This window comes from Penicillium malachiteum (assembly GCF_028827825.1).
Source record: "Penicillium malachiteum strain IBT 17515 chromosome Unknown utg000002l:1.0-8849297.0:1.0-8852440.0, whole genome shotgun sequence".
Taxonomy (NCBI): Eukaryota; Fungi; Ascomycota; class Eurotiomycetes; order Eurotiales; family Aspergillaceae; genus Penicillium; species Penicillium malachiteum.
The window spans coordinates 4,023,890-4,036,828 of record NW_026643095.1 but is presented as its reverse complement, the minus strand read 5'-3'; the positions used below and the strand labels follow the sequence as shown (position 1 = coordinate 4,036,828).

General features: G+C 46.1%; 5 protein-coding genes across 5 annotated transcripts; 2 read left to right on the top strand and 3 right to left on the bottom strand.

Moving 5' to 3' along the window:
• Window positions 1-1,273: 1,273 nt before the first annotated feature.
• Window positions 1,274-2,569, bottom strand: N7483_004558 (fungal specific transcription factor domain-containing protein; the record flags this gene model as incomplete). The annotated part of the gene is made up of 3 exons (XM_057087995.1): window positions 1,274-1,527; window positions 1,582-2,044; window positions 2,111-2,569. The coding sequence occupies 3 exons, from the start codon at window positions 2,567-2,569 to the stop codon at window positions 1,274-1,276; spliced, it is 1,176 nt and encodes a 391-aa protein (XP_056947824.1).
• A 1,412-nt stretch (window positions 2,570-3,981) lies between these two features.
• On the top strand, window positions 3,982-5,355 carry N7483_004557 (FluC/FEX family fluoride channel; the record flags this gene model as incomplete). Its single annotated transcript, XM_057087994.1, has 1 exon — window positions 3,982-5,355. One exon carries the CDS (start codon window positions 3,982-3,984, stop codon window positions 5,353-5,355), a length of 1,374 nt encoding a protein of 457 aa, XP_056947823.1.
• Window positions 5,356-6,385: 1,030 nt separating this feature from the next.
• Window positions 6,386-6,583, top strand: N7483_004556 (uncharacterized protein; the record flags this gene model as incomplete). The annotated part of the gene is made up of 1 exon (XM_057087993.1): window positions 6,386-6,583. One exon carries the CDS (start codon window positions 6,386-6,388, stop codon window positions 6,581-6,583), a length of 198 nt encoding a protein of 65 aa, XP_056947822.1.
• Window positions 6,584-7,028: 445 nt separating this feature from the next.
• On the bottom strand, window positions 7,029-8,928 carry N7483_004555 (uncharacterized protein; the record flags this gene model as incomplete). The annotated part of the gene is made up of 5 exons (XM_057087992.1): window positions 7,029-7,864; window positions 7,887-8,008; window positions 8,070-8,195; window positions 8,255-8,379; window positions 8,437-8,928. 5 exons carry the CDS (start codon window positions 8,926-8,928, stop codon window positions 7,029-7,031), a joined length of 1,701 nt encoding a protein of 566 aa, XP_056947821.1.
• Window positions 8,929-10,271: 1,343 nt separating this feature from the next.
• Window positions 10,272-12,004, bottom strand: N7483_004554 (uncharacterized protein; the record flags this gene model as incomplete). Its single annotated transcript, XM_057087991.1, has 5 exons — window positions 10,272-10,407; window positions 10,498-11,125; window positions 11,213-11,537; window positions 11,586-11,625; window positions 11,679-12,004. The coding sequence occupies 5 exons, from the start codon at window positions 12,002-12,004 to the stop codon at window positions 10,272-10,274; spliced, it is 1,455 nt and encodes a 484-aa protein (XP_056947820.1).
• Between the last annotated feature and the right edge of the window lie 935 nt (window positions 12,005-12,939).

The window sequence follows — 12,939 nt, the reverse complement described above, 5'->3', positions numbered from 1 at the left end:
TGGATATCTCCAAGATCTCTTTGGTCCTGATTTGAAATCTCTCAACCACCCTGAACCCGGCCGATCTGGATGATAATATCCTTGAGTTCCATCGGGGTATTGGAAGTAATGAGCTCCATCTCTAATAAAGACAACAATCAATAATTTCCCTTTGGTAAAAAGACTACTAGTGGCAGCTTTCTAGGGGAAGGAAGACAATCCCTGGAAGAGAGTATGCCATGACCTAGGCTGAGAGCCGTGAGAATAGAAGTGTTTGCATTTCCAATTTCCCTGAGATCCGAGTCAGCACTAGTAGCTGCACTACATGTGCAAAAATTTGAAGATATCTTTGACTTCTTACCTGGTCATCAACATAGGAATCGTCGACCTCATATGATCCAAACTCATCATCACCAAAGATCCCATGATTAGACATGGCTCGGATGAATATGTAGAATTAAGATGATATGATTTCTGATGGAGCATTCGCGATCCTAATGAGTTTCCAAGTGCCAGTGGGGAACTATTGTAAAGTAACTAATATCTCTTTGGAACTTCGTAACTTGAAATTTTATGGGCATCACCCTGACGTTAAAACCCATGTGCCGTATAGAATTATATCATGATGATGATATCGGCATCGTCGTTCGTGATTGACCCAAAAAGGGCCCAGAGATAGTAGACCTTAGATAGATAGGTAGATATAGACCTATTTTTCTACTTGGGTTACGGTGGTTTTTCGAGTTTCCTCACCGTCTGGCAGAATACTCAGAGACCATAGATTTACTAATAGACTATATTTTTGTTTTTATTAAAAATATCTAAACATGCTTATGAATATATCCGGCTTTATTTAGCTATCTCTTACTTCTACTTTAGACATCTCTCGGTTTAGATATCTGTAGGGTTGCCAGTTGCCTATATCTAACTATATGACAGGTAGCCATCCCCTCTAGGTAACCCAGTAGGTAACCCAGTAGATAGCCCAGTAGATAGCCCAGTAGGTACTTACATACAAAGAGGTGTGGGTCATTAGTCACCTGTAGATGTACTACCTCGGACTGAGTCCTGTACTTAAGTATGTGAACATACCTATCTGAGAGGATGTGGACACATCTAACCAACTTGAAGCACTCGCGTGCTGAGGACATACCTCTCCCAATTTCAAATCAAATAGACACACAGTTTCTGATATCATGAGTTGTAATAGAACTGGAAATAAAAACTGGTAAACTTCAAGTTCGTTTACTTTATAATTGTAGTGTACATAGCGTGTATAATGTACATGTGCGAGCTACTTATATTGAAACTCACCAGCTTGAAATTGCGGATAATCAAGGAACCGAATCGACCATTCCATAGCACTTGAGATTTCACTGGGCCAATCACTCAGATTTTGCTGATCAGCAGCGAGTTGTTGTGAGGGGAAAATAGCAGTAGGCATATACTCAGTTACCGGCTGCTCAGTATACGCAGTGTTGTTTCTTTTGGGCAAGGGGACCACCTGGGATTGCGACGTAGTGACAAGACTAGTCGAGCCAGTTGGTACTACTAGAATAAGTTAGTGAGTTTATCTGAAGCCAATTGAATTCATTGACGTACCTTCTTCTGTAGATCGACGCATCTGAGAAAGACCCTCGAGGATATCGGCAGCCTTTTTAGCCGCAGCGGAGTTCGCGCTGAGAGCCTCAAACACCTTTAAACAAGTTCCAGCATCCTCTAGCAGACTCTGAGAAGATTCCTTGCTATATGCAGGATTATTGTTGTTATTATTGTAAAAGCTTTCTGCCACGAATAATATAGAGCTTGCGCAGATCAGACATGATATCATCTGCCACCATGGGAAGTCGTGAACTAAGCTGCGCTCGTCCACGACGTTGTGTAGGAGATGGGCTGTTTGTTGCGCTTCATGCACACATATTGACTCGGCCTCAGATATGCGCTCTTTATCCCTGAGGAGTAAATTCATGAAAGACTGGTTGTTCATCTGGAGGAGCGGTAGGCAAAGGAATGGTCGGTGGACCAGGGCTCGAAGATGGTGGAACTTTACTGCAAGCATATTTCGCTATATTGGGTCAGTTCCTGTAGCTCTTGATGTGTACCCTCAAACTTCCAAGAATAAGCCACTTACTTGTCGCTTAAATGACATCGATTTTTCGAAAGTATGCCCTAAATCAAAGCGTAAATGCCGAGGTAGCTTCGCTTTCCAATCAACTAAGCGCTTATCCAGATCGGACGCACTTTGCAGTATTTGATCAGGAGAAAGGTCAATCTGAGATGGACGGTAGAGAACCCGGATAACTTGTCCCACAATATGAGAAAACCCGATGACTTCCAAAAAGTAATCCATCATGTGGTCCTGAGCTACAGGGCCAGGACAATCAGACTCGCCTGAAGGGAGGAATGGAGTCTGATCATCTACAACGGGTAGTTCGACCTGAAAGTCGAACTCATGGATAGCCATTGGTCGTCCAAGCTGAAGAGCAAGCAGTCGATCTAAAACGTACATAGCATACCAAGTACGCCGCCAGTGTGCACGATCTGCTGCAATAGAGGCTGACTCCACATGAAGACCAATACTCTGACCCATTCGGATTGCGAATCCTAGAATATTCCAGCAGCTTTAATTATTACCATTAGCAAGGGTAAGGGTAAGAATTCAGATATATGGACACACCGATCAGTATGGCAGACTGCAAGTAAGAAGAAGCATTGCACGAGTGAGACCCAAACACTCATAAGAGAGCAATCTGCACTGAGCTCTCGAGAAAAGTAGACACCCTGGTCATGGTAGCGGAAGTGATAGTGGCTGCCAGAGTCCTTTCCATGAGGAAATGATGTATAATAGGACCCAATAGCGAAAATAAAATCTACATAAGAACCGTCAGAAAATACCTATAACTTTGGTTATTGATGGGCCTCACTAAAAAGGGCAAGCCATGGCCGAAATTCCAAGGTATTGATGTCCCCTTTCTGAAAACGTTGAAAAGCGTCTAACAAAGCCGACTTGCATATAAAGGGGTACGCAATATGGATAGTAGACAAGTAAACATCCAAAAACTGTTCCGCCTCAGCCGGAGATGGGAACAATAGCGGATACTTGAAAAGAGTCAAGCTCTCCTGTGTATGTGTTTGACTATAATTCTGTGCCGTCTCGTCGCTTGGACCCACTGGTCCTTGTACACACTGGCGAATACTATGTATGAAATGAAGATCACTTGCCTTGCCAAGATATGTTGGCGGCGAGGGTACGGCTGCTGTATCATTATCCGGTGTACTCTCAGTCGATTGGCTGAGAGGTTGCTGCTCTCTGTGCGGGATATGGCGCCTGATCTCACCCAGACTCGCGTCCAATGCAGCTTGGTGTGCACCATCCAGATTGGAGCGGAGTTCTTGGATTAACGACTCATATGAATGAACCGCTCTCGAAAAGCCGGGTAGCCCGCCCCTGGTAGGTGCGTTTGACACGAGGGCGGCTGGCTGATGGGGCCGTGTCCCGGTTGTACCGGCTGAGTTGGTCTGCGACCCTCGTCGTCTCCTCTTACTCCAGGTACAAGTGAAGCCATACCCTTCACACCTAGAACATATTGGTTGCCTCCCATCACACTACACCAAGTCGGAAGTTGATTAGCGTGGTACAACCAAAGGGTGAATACGCAGTCCACGAACCTTGGCCTTAAGTTCGCGACATTTATCGCAGGCAATTCCCACGCGTTGACGCCTCATTGTGGATACAACGGATGAACTCGCCAAGATGAAGACTCCGCTGTATGTTATGAAGCTGAACTGGATCAAGATTCAAGGGAAACCCGGTTGAGACGGATCGGACGGCTAGGATAAGGTGATATCAGCGATCCACTCAAGAGACTAAGCAGTTTCGCCGGGCCGCCCGATTCGGGATCAAGGATTAAGCAAAGCAATACGAAGAATGTCAGAATGAGGAGAAATTTTCATTATCGCAATTTTGAAACTCTTTTCCTGCGTCATATTGAGTGAGCATCAATGGTATTAATACAGCCGACGCGTCGAGATGAGCCGCGACACACGAACAATGATTCGAGCTCTACATTGCAATCTACACCACAGATTTCATTACGATCACAACCTATGGATCTCCAGACCAATTTGAACGAAATTGCTGCGCCGCCTCCCGTCTACGACTCGTCTGAGAAGCCAGTGCGCGGGCATGACTACCTTGAGGACCGACGAACGAGAAGTGATCAAGAATCTCTTCAACAGACTGGAGAAGCAACACAAAATGCGGGTGTGTCCAGTGCGCCAGAGTCAGCAAGCTCTGTCTGGAGGCTCTCACCAATGGTTTATACTATTGGATACCTCATCTTCTTCTCATTTGCCGGTACCGTTCTACGACTAGCAATAGAATGCTTAACATTTTATCCTGGTTCCCCAGTGAATACCAGTGTGCTGTGGGCCAATGTAGGAGGAAGTTTCTTGATGGGATTCCTTAGCGAAGACCAAGAACTATTTCGCATCGAAGATCCCCATGACCGCCAATCTGCGACGAAGCACAAGAAAACCATTCCCCTGTTCATCGGGCTGACGACCGGATTCTGCGGTAGTCTCACATCATTTTCTACATTCATCCGGGACGTATTCCTGGCTCTTTCAAACGATATCGCTGTTCCCCTCGGCTCCTACTCCAATCTCTCACTATTTGGTTCTGTTCCAGAAGTAGCCAGTGCTCCCAATGGTGGCTTCAGCTTCATGGCCATCCTCGCCGTCTTATTCACGGAAATCGGCCTATCGCTTTTCGGCCTGACACTAGGAGCGCATCTTGCTATTGGAACATCTACTTGGATGCCCACACTTTCTCAGGGATGGTTAAGAAAAGCTCTCGATCCTATCATACTCATACTGGCGATATTATCCTGGATCGCCGTGATTTGCCTCGCCGCATTATTGCCGAAGGATTCGCCGAAAGTTACGCTCTGGAGTACGGAAATGTGGCGAGGACCAGTTGTGTTTGCACTTATTTTTGCGCCGCTTGGAACTTTAGCACGCTTTTTCGCGTCACTGAAACTAAATGGTCGTGATGTCTCATTTCCCTTAGGTACATTTGTTGTTAATTTAGGTGGCACTATGGTATTGGGGATGGCATACTCGCTGCAGCATGCTTCGGTCAGTGGAGCTAGCGCTGTCGGATGTCAGGTCCTACAGGGGATTATGGATGGATTTTGTGGATGTGTGACAACGGTCAGCACATGGGTCTTGGAGCTATCATCACTTCGCAAAAAGCATGCATATTTTTACGCTTCTTTGAGCGTCGTGGTTGCTCTCTGTACCTTGGTATTGGAAATTGGAAGCTTGAAGTGGACAAGAGGCCTTGTCACGCCCTCATGTTTCAGAAATAGTTGAAGAGATTTCTCAGGTTGCAAGAACTGTTAGTCCAGATTAGGCCTTCATCGCCTCGACCACATTTTGGGCTTTGCTCTCCTTCCTATGGCTATGGTATTGCACTTCCCAACGCACTAGTGAAAATCCCCCTTTATCGCTTCCGTTCACAAGTGCCCCACTCATCATTAGGCGATTGTGGATATTTCCATAGTATGTACCTGAATCCTGCGGGATTTAGCATGGCAGGTTAAGATATTTTTTAATGAATCATAAGTGGATGCATCGCAAGGCTGCAGATTGCTAAAGCGGCCCGAGGATTTGGTAGAGCGTCAATCCCGAGTCATAAAGTACTCCCAAATTTGCCAAAATTGGTTTCAATTTTGAGATCTCCACATATGATCCAGGTAAGGAGTATGCTTTTGATCTAATGCAGGAGCAAGATGTCAGAATCCTTCGGCACCGTTTGAAGATCTCCGTTGACAAACTGAGTCGCAAACACAAGCGCCCTCTTCAGGAGACGATTGCTCTCATGCAGTTCGCTCAAGATTTTCGTGGGACATTTTTAGCAGAATTCATAACAGAAATATGGCTATCCCTAGCGTTATTCCTGTGGGTTTGCACATTTACTACGGGAAACTAGCGTGATAACCAGAAAGGATTTATGAGTTTTGCGCGCTCTGGCCCGTATGCTTTGAGGTCCTATACTAGGTAGGTACCTAGGTACCTATGTGAATTACTCAGAACACCGCATATCTCAAAGTGTAATGGTGCTGATATCGGCAAATGCATTGTACTAACTACTAAGCTGGGCTATGCCGACGCCTATTTCTCTACCTGTTCCAATCTTGGAAGGTTGGGGACTTAGAAATTAGTTAGTCTCAGACTAAAACGACCCGGAGACCTTTGGCTCAAAGAGACACTTCAATAGTTAAAACTAAATACTGAGGTTTTTAGTCTCTCCAACTGACCCCTCCAACTATCTCACCAAAATCAAGAACCCGAGTTGTCCGCAATAATACTCTCTTACAATCTTCATCTATCAAATTCCACAATGAATCCCAACGAACCCGCTGGTCCCCCGGTTCTAGCTGTTCTGATCCCGCTAAATACTACCTGCGGAGCGGAGCTTACCACCAGCATGTCCTTCGAAAACTCAGACAAAATTCACATGCCTCTTTCCCCGGAGAAGATACAGGAGTTTGCAGAATGTGTGCCAGCTAATGAAATTGCTTCCAATGTTATTTTTTGAAGTTCCTATTGCGAGTTGCAGCTTACAAGCTTAGAAGCCTAGCATTCATCCGAGGTGATGAGACATAGTATGTAGGCATGTGATAACTTCAACTTGAACTTGAAGTAATGCTAGCTAGTGTGGGGTAACGCAGAAATTTTCAGTTGATCCTCCCTATTCTCTAGTAGTTTATTGCGTACTCCGTACTGTGTACAAGTCTCCACTGCCCAGGTGGCACTGGCACTAGTGAAATAATGACTCAAATTTGAGGGAAAATATCAAATGAAAAGAAAAAATTAGTTTGTCCGTCCATTCTGACAGAGAAAGTAAAGTATTATCACAGGTGAAAAAGAGAGTCACAAAAAGATAGGCTGTAGGGGAATCGAAGTAATTATCAAAAATAAATATCAAAACACTGGCAAAGTAGTAAATTCATATCCTGGAAACGCGTATCCTCCGTTATGATTTATTTATTAGATCGGTCCACAATCAAGTGAACATTCACACCTGCCTCCAAAGAAGAAACAGAGCTGAGCGATGATCGGTGGCTCTTAATGAACTTAGGCCATGTATTGGTGAGAACGAGGTACTTGATATCTCCCTCAGACTCATCGAAGATGGACGTGTCGAAATCTTCTGGAATCTCGCCCCAGTATAGGACCATGTCCCGGATCTCTGTCATGGAGGACTTCAGAGCCTTCTGGGAGTCACCTGTGTCAGGAGTAACAGGTATGTCCAGGTCGAATGTTTCTTTGAAAGGAACGGCAGGCTCAGGCTCACGTTCACCGTAGAGAAGCGCAGTAGGCTTTTCGAAGACTTGTTCCAGTTTGCGGAGAACTTGGTGGCCAATGTTGACAGGGAATGAGGCGTGGCTCGGACTGACATACTCAGCGTAGATGTGAAGGGCGCGGTTGTAAGCATCACGTCTCATCTCCTTGATCTTCTCATCGCTAGAGGCAGTGGCATTTTTGCGGAGGGTAGCAGGCATCGAGCTCTTCCATTCAGCAACGGCAGTAAGGAAGGCAATGTTCTCGCCGGAGAATTCACGGAGGGCGGAGAACTCCTGGAGAGGGGCGGGATTGCGTTCGAGGACGTACTCAAGAGCACCCATTGTGAGAATACTTTCACCAGATATGTCGGACCTAACAGATCCCTTGGTGGACTTCCAGGCGGACAGGATGGACTCTACCGCAGTAGACCCGGAAGCAAGAGACTTTCCTTCGCCGCCAGAGCTCTTGTTGCGGGCCTCCCATTGGGAAATAGCGTCGAGGGTCTCTTGTCGGAGGGTCTGACGGTGCCAGACTTCGTAGCAGGGAAGGAAAACGGTGAATATCTCGATAACCATAATCGAAAGGCAAATCCACTGCGGGGGGGAGCCAGACGGTTTCGAGCTTGGTCATGGCGGGGATATAGGTACTGCAAAGCCATAATGGAGTTGCGGGGAGACTGCAGGAGAAAATAAAAGTTAATACAGGAAGTGCTTGTTTCAAAGAGTCTTAAAACTTACCCAGCGATAGCACATGCGATGGTTTGAGTACGCCATCCTTGAGTATCATGGATGTCGCGGGCCTTCCAGAGGGTATAGGGAGCCACAATCCAGCACCAGAAGACTTGCGACAGAACACCAGGCCACCTAGGATCCTTGTCAGCTATGAAGTCTGACAATGAAATTTAAATTCATGCGGCTCTTACCATTCCCAGCCTTTGCCTTGTGCAGTCTTGATTTCCATGGCAGTACCAGTAACGCCGGTGCCTGGAATGCCGTATGAGGGATGGTACTTGCGCGAGAGGAGGAACATAATGACTGTGAGGGAAATCTAGATATTGCATTAGAAGGAAGCACTTAATTGTCTATCTCACTCGATTCAACAAACCTGAATAAACATAGCAACGCCAACGGTAATAAAACTCTTCTTGGAATAGTCCAGACGTAGGAAGCGACCGATCAAGCCACCCCGACGCTTCAGTTTAGCTGACGGCATTGAGATGCGACTGCAGGGGTAGGCATATTTCTTCTGAAGCCTTGCGATATAGAGGAAGCGACCGTTGGAGGCGAAGAATAGAGAAAGACCAACGGGTAACCAAGTACCCATGAACCAGTACTCGGCATCTCCGGGGATAACGCTGCCCATCAACAAACCGAACTGGACAGACCAGAAGTATAAGTGTAAGAAGAATAATGCCGATAACATCAACCCCAGTCCTCGAATTCGAATGGTTGGCGAGTCTCGTCGGATCACAATGTAAATAACTCCGATACTGACAAGCACCGTCCAGGCACAACCGAAGCAAGCCCACCAGATGCTTACGGCAGATAAATTAGCACTAGCTTTCGAGGTGCTAGTCACACCCAACTCAGAACCCATGATGAAAAGATTGACTGCTCTGCTTTGCAGGGGAGGAAGGCTGGGTTGAGTGCTCTAAAGAGAATGAAAAGGTTGGAGAGAGAGCTCTGCTGCAACTAGAATTAAGGCTGCAGCCGACGGAGATTTTGTATCGTGGACCATCTTCACGTGTGTAGTCCAGGCTGCGAGCTTCTAACTCCCCTGCAGATCGAAGTAGACACTAAAAGGTATCAATTCGTGGAGGAGAGTTGCCGGATTTAGGGTTTGGAGGATCAAAATCGAGAAATCGATGGTGTTGATAGGCTGAGAAAGGGGTTCCGCTATCTTTTAGCGTGCATCGATCTACAGTCACTATTGATTTACTAGAATTACTATTGGGAAAAAATGAGATTACTTTGCTCAAACGACTCCACTTTCCTAGCCTTCGCCCTGATCTATTCGTGATCAAGTCGTGGGCAGTTTTGCCCCATTCGCGGGCCGATCGATGGATCGGGTCCATACCTTGATTGTGATGATGTGATGAAAATTTTAACTTTCTTGTACTTCAAGAATTTGAATATTAATGCAAGAATTATATAAAGTGATAAGAATTAGAATAGGTAGGGAGAACTACTCCGTAGTAGTAACTACTAGTTTCTTGAAGGGAGTTGAGTACCTCCCGGAATAGTACCCCCGGCTTTACCCCGGTCTGGACTACCCGAAGACGACAGGGATGTATTAGAAATACTTTTAGATGAAAGACTCCACACGAGTCGGACTCGTTTACCTTGCCCAGGTGCCCAGGTACCCAGAAGTGGGCCAGCACGGGCTCTACCCACACTAAATGGAGGAAGACCCGAAACAAAATTGGTGTCCATAATGGATCCTGTACTTGCAAGTCTTGAATACTCAAGCAAATTCTACGATGGCGGGTCTTCCCCAAATTTAGTGGATAGAAATCCTGAAAATAATTCAATAGTCTCACTTTCCTAAATTTACCTCATTTATAGGGAGTAATGATCGCTTCAGATTCTTTGTGTATAGTAGAGTAGCTTGAAAACATGATATCATTAGTCGATTATAGTAGGTTTTTTCTAAGAGTGAACACGCTTGCGCGTTCAATGTCAGGCCTCCACGGGAAGAACCAGGATCAGGATCAGGGATTCAGGGGTAACGAGATCCAATGTCTCCGAGGAATCTCTGATTCGATCTTAGTTCCAAGGTTACGGAATATCTCGGCCGTGCACGAGAAAAGAATCCCGATACTCTGGCTGAGTATTCCCGATAACCTGGCTTGAAATCGATCGACATGGAGTACGGATTACAGTCTAGACACCCTCGTGGCAAGATCGTAAAAAGTGCCATCTGCAATCTTTCTCAATTATCTATGCTGGAGCCAATTTCTGCGCCCGCATCCAGAAATGATGTAGCACAAATACCATGATCAACATGCATACGTCAAGTGCAATATTCCAATTATACCCGATCAAGTAACGAGGCGCATCTTCCGTCTTCCACACACTGAATCATGAAGAAAAGTGGGTTAGCAAGGGGGTATGTACACAGGGAACAATAATCGTTCCCTGTTTCAATAACAGTGAGATCTCTTACAGAATAGGCACCCAGGTCGCGAACGTATTCCCGATCGTATTCATCGCACTGATCACCAGGGCACGCTCTTCAGCGCTATGCGCGCAAATTTCGTTGGCCCATGCATAAACAACGGCCGCAATCCCATCGGCCGTGCCTGACAAGAAAAAAGCAAAGAATTTCAAGCCGTCGGGCACATTCCAAATGGCTAGGATGATACACGCGAAAATATTCAGCACCGCGGTAATCGCGATCAGGCTGGCTTTCGCATCATAAATATCCGAAATGACGGCACAGACCACCGATGCAATTATTGTGACAGCCGGTGAGACTGTTGTGATCGTGTCAATATTCCCCACAGAATAACCTTCTGCCTTAAGCCACAAGGAGAGACCGCTATTCGAGGAAACTCCGTCCGCCTGACTGAAGAAAAAGGCAAATCCGACTAGCACCCATAGTCTCCAGCCCTTGAGGATTTCGATGATTTTCGCCTTGGTGAAAGGTTGTCTAGCTTCTCGGTTCTCAGATGCCATTCGCTCCTGAGCGAGTTGGATTTCATCTGCGGTCAAAAATCGAGAATTGCACTTGTCAGGGGTGCTTGGCAGGACGCAAAGGCCCAAGAAGGCAATTGGAACCGTGCAAGCAAAACCTAGCAGATGATCAGCAAGGGTTGTCTCTCTTTTCTTCTCCACAGAGCACGTTGGGTGTTATCTCTGTGAAACAAAGTTTAACTCACAGATAATGTACAGCCACCTCCATCCCTCTAATCCAAAACGACCATTCAGAGAATCATAAGCTCCTGCTTGGATGTATCCAGAACTCATGCTGCCAACTTGACTTGCGATGAAGAAAATGGCACCTCTACGAGATAGCTCCGATCGCTTATACCAACATCCGAGATACCATTGAACTGCTGGGAAGAAGAAGCCTCCAAGCGCGCCCACGAAGAATCGCAGAGCATAGAGTTGAGTCACATTGGTAACTTTGTACTGTGCAAGAGTGAAGACGCCCCAAATGAGGTCCGCTGCTGGTAAGAAGTAATTCACAGGGCAACGAGTCATCTACGCCAGGTTAGTTTCTGATCTTGGAGCAATCTGAGACAAACATACCAAAAGTGTCAGTGGGATCTGCATCACGATGAATCCAACACTACAGCAACATGGTTAGTGGAAGACAGCGCGATCGGAAGAAGAAGCTCATACTAATACACTGCATTCAAATAGTTCAATTGATTTCCATATAACTTCAGATCCTCCTTCATGCCACTCACATAAGCGGTACTTGTCGCTGACGAATCCAAGACCTTCGCCCAATACGCCAGGAATACAAAGACAATGATCAAGCCATCAAGCTTGAGGATCAATCGTCGCTCCGCTGGAGTATCTGTGGGTGCGAACCACTCATACCATTTCTGGCGAGCTGGCTCTGGGCCTGGGATCTGTGCAGGTGCTCCCTTTAGCGACTCAGAAGCATTTGGGCTCTCTGCTGCTTCCAAGATCTGCGGGGACTTTTCCGTTAGCGACGACATGGCGACTTCGCTGTGTTATCTGTGCCAAGGACTCAAGGACCAGACTGGGGGAGATTGTGGGGAAGTGAAAGACACTGGGAATGTCTCCTCACTGAACACCAGAATGCGACGAAATCACATTTTCAAAATCTCTTCGGCATGACTCTTTTCAACTTCTCGAGTTCTTGAGCACGCCATCATTTCAAAAGATAGCGCATCGGCCAAATCAACGTGGCGTCGACGCTATCCCAATGCCGAACCGCGTAGCGGTGCCAAGAAACCCGCTCATTCGTCAAGGGTCCATTTACCTTGCGCCATAATACGCTATAACACGGCGATTTGCCGATGTCGCCTATGCAAAGAAGAGGGGTCAACTTGGGAATCGGATTCATTCCGGAGGAATCATAAGTTGCTAAATTCATTCTCAATTTCGGGGAATGCCGATGACAGTTCATTGATGCTCGGCACTTAAGATTTGAACCGTTCAAGTTCCAAGACCGCATCTATGGATATTAACCATAAATGAACTACAAATGAATAGAAAAAATATACTCAAACTATGGATGTACATGAGGCTTTTAGTGTAGTGCAGTTTACTTTGTCGGAATTCAAGAGTTGACTATGACTTAATTCCCAGGTTCAGATGGATGTTCCACAGCTTGAACATTGGTGCCTCGTTCACCCACCCCAGGGCTTCTCCCCTAGCAAGCTCCTATGTATTTGCAGCCTGAGCCCTGGCTTCAATTCTCTTCCTCCTCTCTGCATACTTTTGGTCTTTCTTCTCTGCTTTGATATTCTCTTTATCTTCAGCTTCCTGTTGCTTTTTCTTCTCCGCTTCCTCTTTCTTTCTTCTCTCTGCTTCCTTTTGCTCTTTCTGCTCTGTCAATAGCCTGGCGCTGGTTATCATTACTTCAAGTTAGTAATGATTCATGTGAGGAAAATATAGGATTCATACT